Genomic DNA, 12,076 nt, shown 5'->3' with positions numbered 1-12,076 from the left:
CTGACCTCTGTCACCGTTTGCCCTGGCCTTGACTGGCCTTGACATTGGTGGTGGTGGTGGGGGTGGTAATGGAGAAGATTCTTCCCAGAAGACCACCCCAAGAGGTCCCTGATCTATTTGCATTCCCGTGAATTTCTTGTTTTGGGGGGCATCAGGGGAACCCTCCACACACGTCAGGCGCGGAGACTACTTGAGGTCCCACCTTCGATGGGAGAGCAGCTTGCACAGCCTGATCCGGAAGGTGACATCTCCCTGATCCCCCATCTGGCTCACTGCGGACAGGTGGTGGGAGGTGACCGCCATCTCCTTTTCCAAACAATATGTATGGAATTAAAAAAAGAGAAACCTACAGAAAGGAAGGAGGGGGTTAAAAGAAACCATCATGGTCTTTGGAAAGACTTGGTTGAGTAAAAAGTGGCTTCCTGGTGTTTTGAAAGAATCAGGTTCTAACCAATGTCAGACACACCCAGTGCGAAGTTTGCCTAAATTATGAATGGCTTCCTCTGGCTGGGTTAGTGCCTGTATCTCATATGGCCATGCCATCCTCCACCCTCCTGGTGGAGGCCTTTATGTCTGCACACCGATTTTGTGGTTGTTTTTTTTAATTTTTTTTACATATTTTTATTAATTTAGAGAGGAAGGGAAAGGGAGGGAGAGATAGAAACATCAATGATGAGAGAGAATCACTGATTGGCAGCCTTCTGCACACCCCACACTGGGGATCGAGCCCACAACCCGGCATGTGCCCTTGACCGGAATCGAACCCGAGACCCTTCAGTCTGCAGGCCGATGCTTTATTCACTGAGCCAAACCGGCTAGGGCTTGTGGTTGTTTTTAAAGGACACTGGAATTGCCCTACTTAGCTTCCAGTTTCTGAGATCCTCAAAAATTATCATTACTATTGACCATAAGAAAGTATTACTGTAGCTAAAATAGATCATTTTCTATGATATTTTTTCTTTAGGAATACTATTTTATTTGTGCCCTTAGTAAGATAAAGGATGTTCACACTGGGCATTGATAAAAAGTCATGTTTGTACAAGCCATCCTTAAACTAAGGACCACTTTCTGTATTGGAACAGACAAAACAAACTACTCTGAAGACACTTAGACCCTGAAAATGACCTTCTGGACGTATATCCTCCCCCATAAAGGTCACTGGGATAGCTCACATTGATTAACATGATTAAATCACCTTTGATACCTGAAACCACATGAATTCAAGTGCTATACGATACAGTTATACAAAGAATACAAGCCAAACTGAGGAAAAACCTCGACAACCACTTTTGAAAGCAGGGGACTGTTGTAGAAGTATGCTGTTCTTTCTGTTCTCCTGTAGTCACACGGACTTAAATATTCTGGGCGAATCCACCTCTTGGCCCATTGGGCTCTGGCTTAACTGGACTTTCCTTGAAAGTCAGCTCCGAACGCTGCTTCATTAACTTAGCTCCGTGCAGACTTGACCTCAGACCGTTGGGAAGTAGCCGGAGCGAACAGAGGTGCGGAGAGTTGGCAGCGGAGCCCGGTCAAAATGCGCCCTTGGCGGCGCACGCCTGCCTTGTGCTTTGCTTTCCTCTTGACGGACGTGGCTTATTTTTGAAATGCTCAGTGACAAGGCTGACACAGCAGGGCTCCTTCCACAGAGGCTGGAGCGAAAGGAAGTAACCTCCATTCCACCTGGAAACATTAGTGTCTGGGGGCAGGAGGTCTGAGCTCTATATAGAGAGGGAGGAAAGCGGCCAAGCTGCTGAGCCAAACTTGCATCCAGGGATAAAGCAACATCAAAGGACTGAAAACAGTATCTACTGCTTCCACTACACATATCCCTGTGTGTAGCAATCGGGGAACTCGAAATACCATCCACCTATGAACCAGGCTGCTGAGCCAAACTTGCATCCAGGGATAAAGCAGCATCAAAGGTCTGAAAACAGTATCTGCTGCTTCCACTACATATATCCTGTGAGTAGCAATCGGGGAACTCGAAATACCATCGACCTATGAACCAGGAGGTCAGGGTTCGATTCCTGGTCAGGGCACATGCCCACTTTGTGGGCTTGATCCCCAGTTGGGGGGCGTGCAGGAGGCAGCTGATCCCTGATTCTCTCTCATCACTGATGTTTCTTATCTCTCTCTCTCTCTCCCCTCTTCTCTGAAATCAATAAAAGTATGTTTTTTAAAATAAAGGGGGACGGGAGAGTTCTTCCCTGTGACGCCCTGGGCCATGGCCGTAGTCTTCCGCAGGGTTCTCCAGCTCCTTCTTAGCCCCTCAGTGGTCGGCGCACACCGCGACGGCGTCAATGTTTCCATAAACTCTTGCTTAAGAGCCCGGTTCCTGTGTGCCCAGCGGGTGAGGTTAAATTCCTCCCGCTGGCCCAATGCTCTCCCCACTCGGTTATTTACTCTTCTAACCTCTTCACCGGCTTTTCTCCACCAGAGAATGTTTATTTGTCTCATTCTTCCACATCCACTCTTAACACCTGCCTTCATCTTGCTGGTAACCCATCCCCTCAGAGCTCCCTACTTAGATGGTCGCTGTTTGTTTCCTAACTTTTGGTAAGGTTGTTTTATTGTGAAAGGGTGTGCATCTTCCTCAAACTGGATAATTGGTCCTTAAATAACTATAGCCCATGCCTATGTGTTACTCTCATTTTGGAAAAGGTTAGATAACAAATTAATTTTTTTTTCATTTTCTGACCAAATATAGTTATCCTGTATAATAAAGGCTAATATGCAAAAATCGACCGAACGGCAGAACTACCGGTCACTCTGACATGCACTGACTGCCAGGGGCCAGACACTCAGCACAGGAGCTGCCCCCTGGTGGTCAGTGCACCTGCTCAGCCAGAAGATGGGCTCATGGCTGGCAAGTGAAGCAGCGGTGGCAGGAGCCTCTCCCGCCTCAGCAGCAGCATTAAGGACCCCTCGGGGGATGTCCAACTGCCAGCGAACATCCCCCAAGGCATCCCGGACTGTGAGAGGGCATAGGCCTTGCTGAGGGACCCCCTCCCCCCTCCAGTGCACAAATATCATGCACCGGGCCTCTAGTTTTTTCATAATGTTTAAAGAGTTAATGGATAGCTACAGATAGGGAGGATGTTACTGATACTTGGTATTTCATTAGTTTTTCTGTTATTAATAATAATTGGAAGTAACTGGAAATGTTACAGGCATTTGCTCTGCAGTGTAGTTCATAGGAGGCATTTCCAGACATGTGGTCCTGCATTAAAAATGCTGTGAGGACGCAGTGTATTCTGTACAGCTCTTAAGGGACACAGATTTAGATACTGTGATCATCATGATCTCCCTGTGATGGAGGGACCTTCTCCCAAGTAGCGAGCAATCTATATTCAGGAAGCACTCCATGGTGCGCTCTCCGCAGGTCGCACAGGGACCCACATGATAGAGCAAACAAGTTTTGCCCATTAAATTTAGTGACTTGAACAAATTTTTATTACCTTTTGTAAAAACGCAAGCTCTGCCTCAGCCAAAACCCAGTTGTGACTTATGAGGTGTTTCGACATATTCAGAGAAGCCGACGGTTTCATATGGCGGGATTATTGCCGCATCAGCTATCAGCTACTACCAGTGCGCACCGGCCTGCTCTCATGACACACGGCACTCAGAATACTCAACTATGGACAGATGTTTCGGAATATCATTTCCCCCTCCTGGCTATTGGTTGAGTCCCAGCGCCCACTCCTGATTCGAATGCAAGATGTTTTCTTTGATACTTGGAGTCTTTAACGACCCAATCAACTCAGTAAAAGACGCGCAGCGTGCCAAGAATTTGGCACGTGTGGTTGGGGCGTCTTCTTGGACCTCTCGCCACTGACGGTGGTTACGGATGCTCCGTGACAGCCTCTGTCACTCTGCTCACTGTCCGGAGCCGACGGATTAGTAAAGAGCACACAGCTCTGGCAAAGGGATTGTGAAGTGCCCACACAAGGTTTTAGCAAAAAATCAAATTGATGGTTTCGTTAAGGGATTGGGGAGGAGGGACCCAGGGCTTAATTGCAGGTTGGCGTGGATTCTCTATACAGGTGGCCCTCTCCCCATAGAACCCACAATGGACTGTACTCAACTGTTGGATGCGCCTGGCCGGCATGGCTCAGTGGTTGAGCGTCTGCCAGGATGTCACAGTTCGATTACTGGGGAGGGCACATGATCGGATTACAGGCTTAATCTGCATTAAGGACCGTGCAGGAGGCAGCTGATCAATGGTTCTCCCTCATCATTGATGTTTCTAGCTCTTTCTTCCTCTCCCTTCCTCTCTGGAAAAAAAATACACACACACACACACACGCACACACACACACACACACCTGTCGGATGCACTTTTAAAAAGTGAAATTGAGGGAATGATTGGATTGGGTTTTGCAATGATGAGAGTGATGCCTGGGGCCTCAGGGATCAGGAGGGACTTTTTTTTCTTTGGGTCTGTACAGAGTGAGTGTGTTTACTTAATACTAGGAACCCTATTGGGAGCTCGAGGTCTTTTTTGTCTGAATACAGTGCATCCTCCAGCCACCTTGCTTTTCTAAGGACACAACCTGAGCACTTACCAGTACTCCCATCTCCCAGGTGACAGATTACCACCTTGCTCCCCCTAGTGGAATTGTGACTCTACTGCAACATTTGAGAAGACTCAGTATGTGCTTGATTCAGCATCTTCTTTGTGGGAATCTGGTATCGTCTCAATTTGTTCTCAAAGACTGAGGTTAAAATCGAGAAACGTTGCATTGTATGGGCTGATGGATGTGCATGGAGACACTTGTATTTTACGGATGCGTTTTCAGTTTCTAGTGGTAGCAAGGCTAGCCACGTCCGTTATAGTGGCGCCAACTTCCAGGGACACTTCTGCCCTGCCCTTCTCCGTCGGAGAGGGGTCAGATGTCACCAGTCGTGCAGGCAGTCACCTCCAGGAGCCGGCTGCCTGCACTCCCGGCAAAGAGGGTCGTGCGGCTAGTGGGTGAGGTTGAAACAGGACAGGGCCCGTCTGAGTGCTGCGCCCACCTGTGCCATCGGTGAGGCAGGCACAGGAGGTATTCCTGTGCCTCTGGGTCTACCCAAGGGGCTGTGCCACTATCCATAGCACCTGGCTGTCATTGTCAGTCCAAGGCAGTTCTCCTAATAGAAGCTGGAATTCCTGCAGACCTCTCTTAAGAGTTTACATTTCTTTTTTAAAAATTGAATTTATTGGGGTGGTAGTGGTTAATAAAGCTACACAGCTTTCAGGCATATAGTTCTGCAATATATCACCTGTCTGTTACATTTCTTTAGGGAACGACAACCTGAGGTTTCATGGCATCAGACTCTCCCTTTGTCCCCTGCCACTATTTGCTTTTCATAACCTTGACCCTTGTTATGAATTGATGTCCGTCAGCTTTGGACCGGCTGCACCCAATGCGCTCCTGTTTTGTGGACGCTGGTGTCGCATGTTGAAATGTCAAAAAGAAAAGCCTGTCCGTGCCCAGCTCAGAATCCTACTCTTTTTCAGGGAAGACTTTGCCTCGAAGCCTTATTCAGGTCCAGGCGAAAGCTCCAAGGATACAGTGGTTTCCAATCAGTGATCAGTACAGTCTAAGTACTTTAAACTCACGAGCAAGGACACTGTAATTAGAATAGTTCCCCTTCCTTAAAATTATGTAATTGAGACAGTATTTAGATCTACCTTTCCCCAAATATTTATTCCCAGAGTAATGGGTTATACTTACGGAAAAAGAAGACAGCAGGATCGGATTAAAATCCCAGCCAGTGAGAATGCCAGTGTGCTTGCTGGGCATGTTGTATGTGGGGATGTGGAGAGAGACAGAAAGAAACACCCCTATGTCTCTTTCAAAATATATATATTTTTATTGATTTCAGAGAGGAAGGGAGAGAGAGATAGAAACATTAATGAGAGAGAATCATGGATCGGCTGCCTCCTGCACACACCCTACTGGGGATCAAGCCTGCAACCTGCGCATGTGCCCTGACCGGGAACAAAAACCGTGACATCCTGGTTCCTAGGTTGATGCTCAACCACTGAGCCATGCAGGCTGGGCCCATTATGTCTTAAACAAAAAAAATACTAACTTGCTCAAGAGTCACAGTAATTTAGTTCAAGAATTGCACCCATGCAAACATGCAGCTTCCGCTCAAGCAGAGCGCGGGCCGGTGAAGCTCTGGCTTGGAGCCCGGTGACGCCCGGATTCAGGGCCGTGAGGACGAGGATGTGGCAGTGGCCACGTGGCCGGCTGCGGGGAGAGGTGCCATCTAGCAGGACGATGGAGAACAGGCACTTTCCTATCCCGCGGGCAGGGGTTTGTATGGGAATCGACATCTACCCCTGTGTACACACACACGCGTGTAGATGCCCGTGCAAACGCAGGCGTGTCCGTGTGGGCATCTTTGCATGTGTGCGTGTGCCTGTAGCGTGGGAGAGTTCCAACAGTAGCTCGGCTTCCCCGTCCCAGCGGATGCCGGGAGTTCTATGCACTGACAGCCCCTCCACAGCGGCGGTGAGTGGAGTCCGGCCGGGTGTGGACAGGTGTGCACCCCACCCTCTGCTGGGATTCTGGGCATTGGGGGTGCGCTGCGAGGCAGGCCCGGGGAGGTGCCGAGGGCGTGGGAAGCTGCCCGCACCCGCCCTGCTAGAGGGCTGGGCTGGCCTCCTGCCTGGCAGCCTTGTTGGGTGGCTCTCCTGGAACCTTCCAGCGTGGTCGGAGCCCTGGTCTTTCCTGAGCAGTGCGAGGACTGAGCGCCACAGAGCCGTGTTCCCCCCGTTGGCGAGGGATGAGAGGCTTTCTTACCCTGCTGCCTCCTTGGGGTGAAGCCCAAGGTGCCTCACGCCAGGATGGGCTTGTCCCTCAGCACCTGAACTTCTCAGCTGTTGACTCCACATCGAGATCCTTGGGGCTCTGCCTCTGCTTGTCGCCTGTGGTTACTGGGCGTGGAGATTTGTTTTCTCCTGGGGCTCACAGAGGCGGGGAAGTGCACGTGAGCATTTGGCCAGGAGCACAGCAGGTAGAGGGTTATGAAACAGATAAACGAGATTCAGTATTTTTGTTGAGCTCAGTGGGTGTGGCTCAGAGGTCACGGTTTGATTCTCGGTCAGGCACATGCCCGAGTTGTGCGCTTGATCCCTAGTAGGAGGTGTGCAGGAGGCAACCGGTCAATGATTCTCTCTCATCATTGATGTTTCTATCTCTCTCTCCCTCTCTCCGTCTCCTTTCCTCTCTGAAATCAATAAAAAAAATTAAAAAAAGCATGCTGTTTGTGTAGGGTTATATGGCTATAGAGGGTTTTCCCATATGTTATCTCATTTCTTCCTGGTAACAGTCCTGTGAGGGGCTGGGCTGCAGAGAGTGTGCGCACCCCCTGTTGCGCTGGGGAAGGAGCTGCAGGCGTGGAGCTGGCTTTGCCCAGGATTCTCACTCCGTGGCCAAGCCCAGCGCCAGCCCAGAGCCCACCCCTGGTGGCCAGGCTGCTGGCAGCATGTCTGACGCATCAGCTCTGTGTGTCTCCGCCCCTCTGCGCGTGCAGGCCCCCAGTGCTCGCCTGGTCTTCCTTCCTTCCCTGTTTGCAAGCTCAGGCTCATGAAGGCGCTTCCCGAAGCTTTTCTGGGCCCTTCTCCTCACCTACCTGCGCCCAGCAGAGCTGGTTTCGCTTCCAGCTGTGTCTCCATCACACTTGATAGACCCACTATGCGTGGGGTCTTGCTTGATGTAGGCGAGGCCAATAGGAAGCCCTGAGTATCACCCCCTCTTCCTGCTCCTCACCCACCTTCACACCAACCCTTTGGGGAGGCAGTGGGTGTGAGCAAGTCTAAAATACTCAGGCTTGTTGGTCACGCGATGGGAAGTGTTCGGGAATGATGCCCAAGGTTTCCCAACGTTGACACGGAAGCGCGCAGGAGGCCAGCAGCATGGCCACTAGCGTCCTGTGGGGATGGATTATTTGAGGATGGGGTACGGGGACATCGTCTAATGAGAGGTGGGGGCGGGGGGCGGGGGTTACAGGGGTCCGTTTGCACAAAATCACAGATTTGGTCCTTTCCGTGATGGGGAAGTTAAGGGCCCGTCAAGGACCATTTCAACTGTGGGTGATTTTCATGTCCCACCAGGAGCCCCAGGTCAGATGTGACTGTGTCACAGCCTCCACATCGTGTTATAGTTATTTCTTTATGCAACTGTCTCCCCACTAGACTTCCAGGGAGGGAGGCTTGGGCCCGATCCGTCTTTGTCTGCCAGCCGATCGTGTTGGATTCGCTTTGGGGAACACATTTTCCAGCCTCCCGCCTCTGCATGCCATCGAATGTATTTAGTCATAGTTGTGACTCAGACTCTCCTGCCTTTGCAGCCGCCGCTGGTCCAGGCCATCTTCAGCGGCGACCCGGAGGAGATCCGCATGCTCATCCACAAGACGGAAGACGTGAACGCTCTGGTAGGCGACGCTGGGCCCCTGCCCGGGCCCCTCACCTTCCCCGTACCGTGGCCTCCTTGGTAGCTGGCGAAAGCTCAGGACTGCTTCTCAGAAATCTGTTTTTAAATCCGTAAAATGAAATGTCTAGGGTTAGAAAGGAAACCAATGACACTGAAATATAGTTATCAAAATATAAAAAATCGGATTTGTGATAGAGTAGATGTGCTTCCCTAGCAACACATTTAAGCAACAAGATGCAGCAGAAGGTCCAGTAGTGACCACAATTCAAAAACAGATCGCACTCTGACCGTACTCTGCGTGTGTGAAAGCGCTCTGACGTGGGGTGAGCGAACCTGGGATTTCTGCTGGGGGCCCAGCCACGTTACTGCTGATGCCGAGGTTTGCTGCCTACGTTCATCGTGGAAGTTCATGAAGCCCTGGCCGGTGGTGCTCAGTGATTAAAGTGTTGGCCCTTGCACCAAAGGGTCTCAGGTTCGATTCCTGGTCAAGGGCACATACCTGGGTTGCAGGTTTGATCCCAGACCCTGGTTGTGGCTTGTACAGGAGGCAGCCAATTCATCTCTCTCTCTCTCTCTCTCTCTCTCTCTCTCTCTCTCTCTCTCTCTCCTCCCCCGCCCCCTTCCCTTCTACTGTCTCTAAAAATCAATGGAAAAATATCCTCGGGTGAATCTCAAGATGTAACATTTTTATATCTGGAACCCCTGCCCTACAGCAGGGGCTGACCAGCTGTGGTCTGTCATTTATTTTTGAAATGGCTGAAAAAATGAAAAGAGTAATGTTTAGTGACGTGAAAATTATACGAGGCCCAGCGTCTATAAATAACATCTTGTGGGACACAGCCATGCCCGCGTTTGCTCTGCAGCGAAGAGCTGAGTAATTGTGATGGGGACTGTGTGGTCCCAGTAGCCCAACTCTGTACAGTCTGGCCCTTTAGAGGGAGTGGTTGCTGACCTCTGCCCTGCAGTGTGCATGAGCCCGGGACCACGGATGAACTAGGCATGCTGTGTGTGCCTGACATCATGTGTCATGTACGTGGGCATTTGTATTTTTCTGTGAAAGGGTCAAGACTTGCACCAAATTAGTAAAAAGGTCTATGGCTCCTAAAAGAGGAAGAACATTGTATTGGGAAGATCTCAAAGCCAATGAACCTGCGATGAAGAAAGAGTTAGTCAATCATTTACCCTTCGAATCGTTGCTGAGACCTGGGAGGAACAAGCAATGACATGCAATATGTCCTGCTAATCCTCTTAAGGTAACTCAGTTACCTAAGTGCCCGGTCCCTCAGGGAGGGAGCTTTCTCTGAAGTCTCTGGTGTTGAGTAGAAGCAACAGAAAGAGGGGGGCCCATCGGCCCCGCGAGGGGAGCTCTGCCCAGGGCGTGAACTGTCTGAGGGTGTATCCCTGCCCGATCGGCTGAATGCTTCATTCAGAAGGTGGGCTGTGGGATGCGGCCTTGCTCTGGCCATGCAGGTCGCTGTGGCTTTTTGAAAGAGCTTCTGGCAGCTTCTCCCCTGACAATAACGGGCAGTGCTTTGAGGCCTTTCTGCAAAGTCAGCACAGACGAGGCGGGGGCCAGAGTGCCCGGGAAGGCAGTTGGGCATCTGCCCAAGACCTACGGGCGGGACTCGTGTTTCTGAGGGTCAAGGCAAGCCGTGCCCTGACATCAACGGAATCTGCCCGCGTGCTTTGTGGCTGCGGCCCAAGCCCGGGCGAGCCCGGGGCAAGGTTCCTATCTTCCTGATGGTCGTGAGCCGGTGGATCAGGAGGAGGATCGTCCTGGCCTCTGAATGGCCTCTGTCTCCTTAGGAGAGTGACGGTCGCTGGTTGGTAAAGGTTAGGAGAGCTTCATTTTAGCTGTAACTTAATTCTACTGGATTAGTCAGATGGGTTAGCTGCTAACACACAGACTCTCAAATAGAAGAGAAGGTGGTTTCTCTTATGAACACTTTAGAGGGCTGGCTCTTGTCCAGGTGGGGCTCCAGGTGTCAACCTGTGGCTTCCAATGTCGCCCGAGGGGTTCGGCTCCAGCCCAGCCAGAGGGGAGGAGCATGGAAGCAAAGCCTGGGAGGGCTTTATGGACCAGCTCGGAAGTGGTACAGTCACTTCCACTCCCCTCCCCTCCCCCAGAGCTCAGGCACAGCTGTACCTAACTGCATGGGGGGTGGGGGGTGGGGGGGGTGGGTGATGAGTGTAGCCGTGTCCCCAGTCTGAGCAAATGGACTCTGGTGAATAGTTAGCAATCTTGGCCACGCCAATCTTGGGTCTTACAGAATTCTAGGGAATGCGAGCGATCGCCACTTTTCTGCGCAGTGTGTTCTTTTTATGTTTATTTTTAACGTATGTTTTTATTGATTTCAAGAGAGAGAAAAGGAGAAGGGGAGAGAGATCGGGTATCAAAGCAGCAACCCAGGTATGTGCCCCGACCGGAAATAGAGCCCGCAGCCTTTTTTTGGTGTATGGGACGATGCTCTAACCAACTGAGCCACCTGGCTAGGACGACTGGAAAGATTTTAGAAGGCTTCAACAGACGAGCCAAATTGAGCTCAAGAGAGATGAACATCTGAATTAAAAACGAATGCAGAGATTCTGCAAACCAAAACTTTAACGCAGTCATGGCATGTTGGGGTTTGTGCTTTGACAACATGACATCAACAGACAGTTTTCTGTGCTGCATGGGGACGGGGCAGCGGCACATTGTGCCTGTCATGGGCGAGTGGTGAGGATGGAGGCGGTGTCTATGCCATGTGAGGAGAGCTTGGAAGACCGCGTGATGTTTTAAACTTGGAAGGGACAGGAGCGTGTTCCCAGGTAGTTCAAACACTGTCAAGTCCAAGTGGAACTAAACTTAATCATTATGTCACATGGTTGTAAGCTACAGAAAATAAGATTTCAGCTTAAAATGTGAAAAATAACTTAGTAGACAGAGCTGTCTGAAGAAGTAATGAGTTGCCTTGACAAGTAATGAGCTCCCTGGGAGACCACTAGGCGGGGTCCTCACGGTGCTAATAACAGCACGTGTGGCCCTACTGTCCTAACTTGTGCCCTTGGCCAACATCGCTGATGAATCATGACTTTTTTTCTTTGGCTCGTAAAGACCAAGGTTTCTCCTGGCCCATCACCAGCCAGAGGGGAAGAGCATGGAGTTGGCCTGTAAATGGAAATGTTTTTTCCATGCCTGGCCTAGGTGATGTTTAAAGTCTGTTACACTGTGAGAGACTACAATTCCAAGATTTGTAGGTCCCATGTGATAGCAAACCCGTGATGTTATTTGTTTTTTAAAGTATTGCTAACAAATATGAATGCGCACGCACACACATGCATGCCACCATTATCATACCAAGTAAAATGAACAATAATCCCTTAACGTTAGCTAATACACAGTGTATATTCAACTTTATTTTGTTCGAATAGCCTCAAAAATGTCTTTTTACACTTGGGTTGTCCCCAAGTTACCCCCATCTGTTTTGTCAAGCTGTTAATGTGTATTATATGACCACAGGATTTGGCATTTCACTCACTCTCCCCGGTTCCAGGATGGGAAGGGATGCTATGTGAATACAATAGAATAAATCTTGAGGTGAAAGCTAAGCTTATGTTGGCAAAGAACTTATAGAGGGGGAAAAAAAAAACTTAAAGCTGGCTTTTAAGAT

At 50.1% G+C, this 12,076-nt stretch overlaps 1 protein-coding gene across 3 annotated transcripts in view; it reads left to right on the top strand.

Annotated features, from left to right (window-relative positions):
- The first annotated feature begins 8,102 nt into the window (after nt 1–8,102).
- The window catches only part of ANKRD44 (ankyrin repeat domain 44), a 131,401-nt gene continuing 127,427 nt past the window's right edge, over nt 8,103–12,076 (top strand). The window contains exon 1 of one of the 3 annotated variants that reach the window (XM_015566103.1): nt 8,103–8,427. In XM_015566103.1, coding sequence (XP_015421589.1) covers nt 8,299–8,427 — 129 coding nt within the window. In that variant the 5' untranslated portion in view covers nt 8,103–8,298. The remainder of the gene's footprint in view (nt 8,428–12,076) is intronic. The other 2 variants (XM_015566104.1, XM_015566105.1) reach the window with 2 other exon arrangements.

Source organism: Myotis davidii, unplaced genomic scaffold, assembly GCF_000327345.1.
Source record: "Myotis davidii unplaced genomic scaffold, ASM32734v1 scaffold221, whole genome shotgun sequence".
Taxonomy (NCBI): Eukaryota; Metazoa; Chordata; class Mammalia; order Chiroptera; family Vespertilionidae; genus Myotis; species Myotis davidii.
The sequence above is the reverse complement of the archived record's forward strand: the minus strand, read 5'-3'. Positions and strand labels throughout refer to the sequence as shown.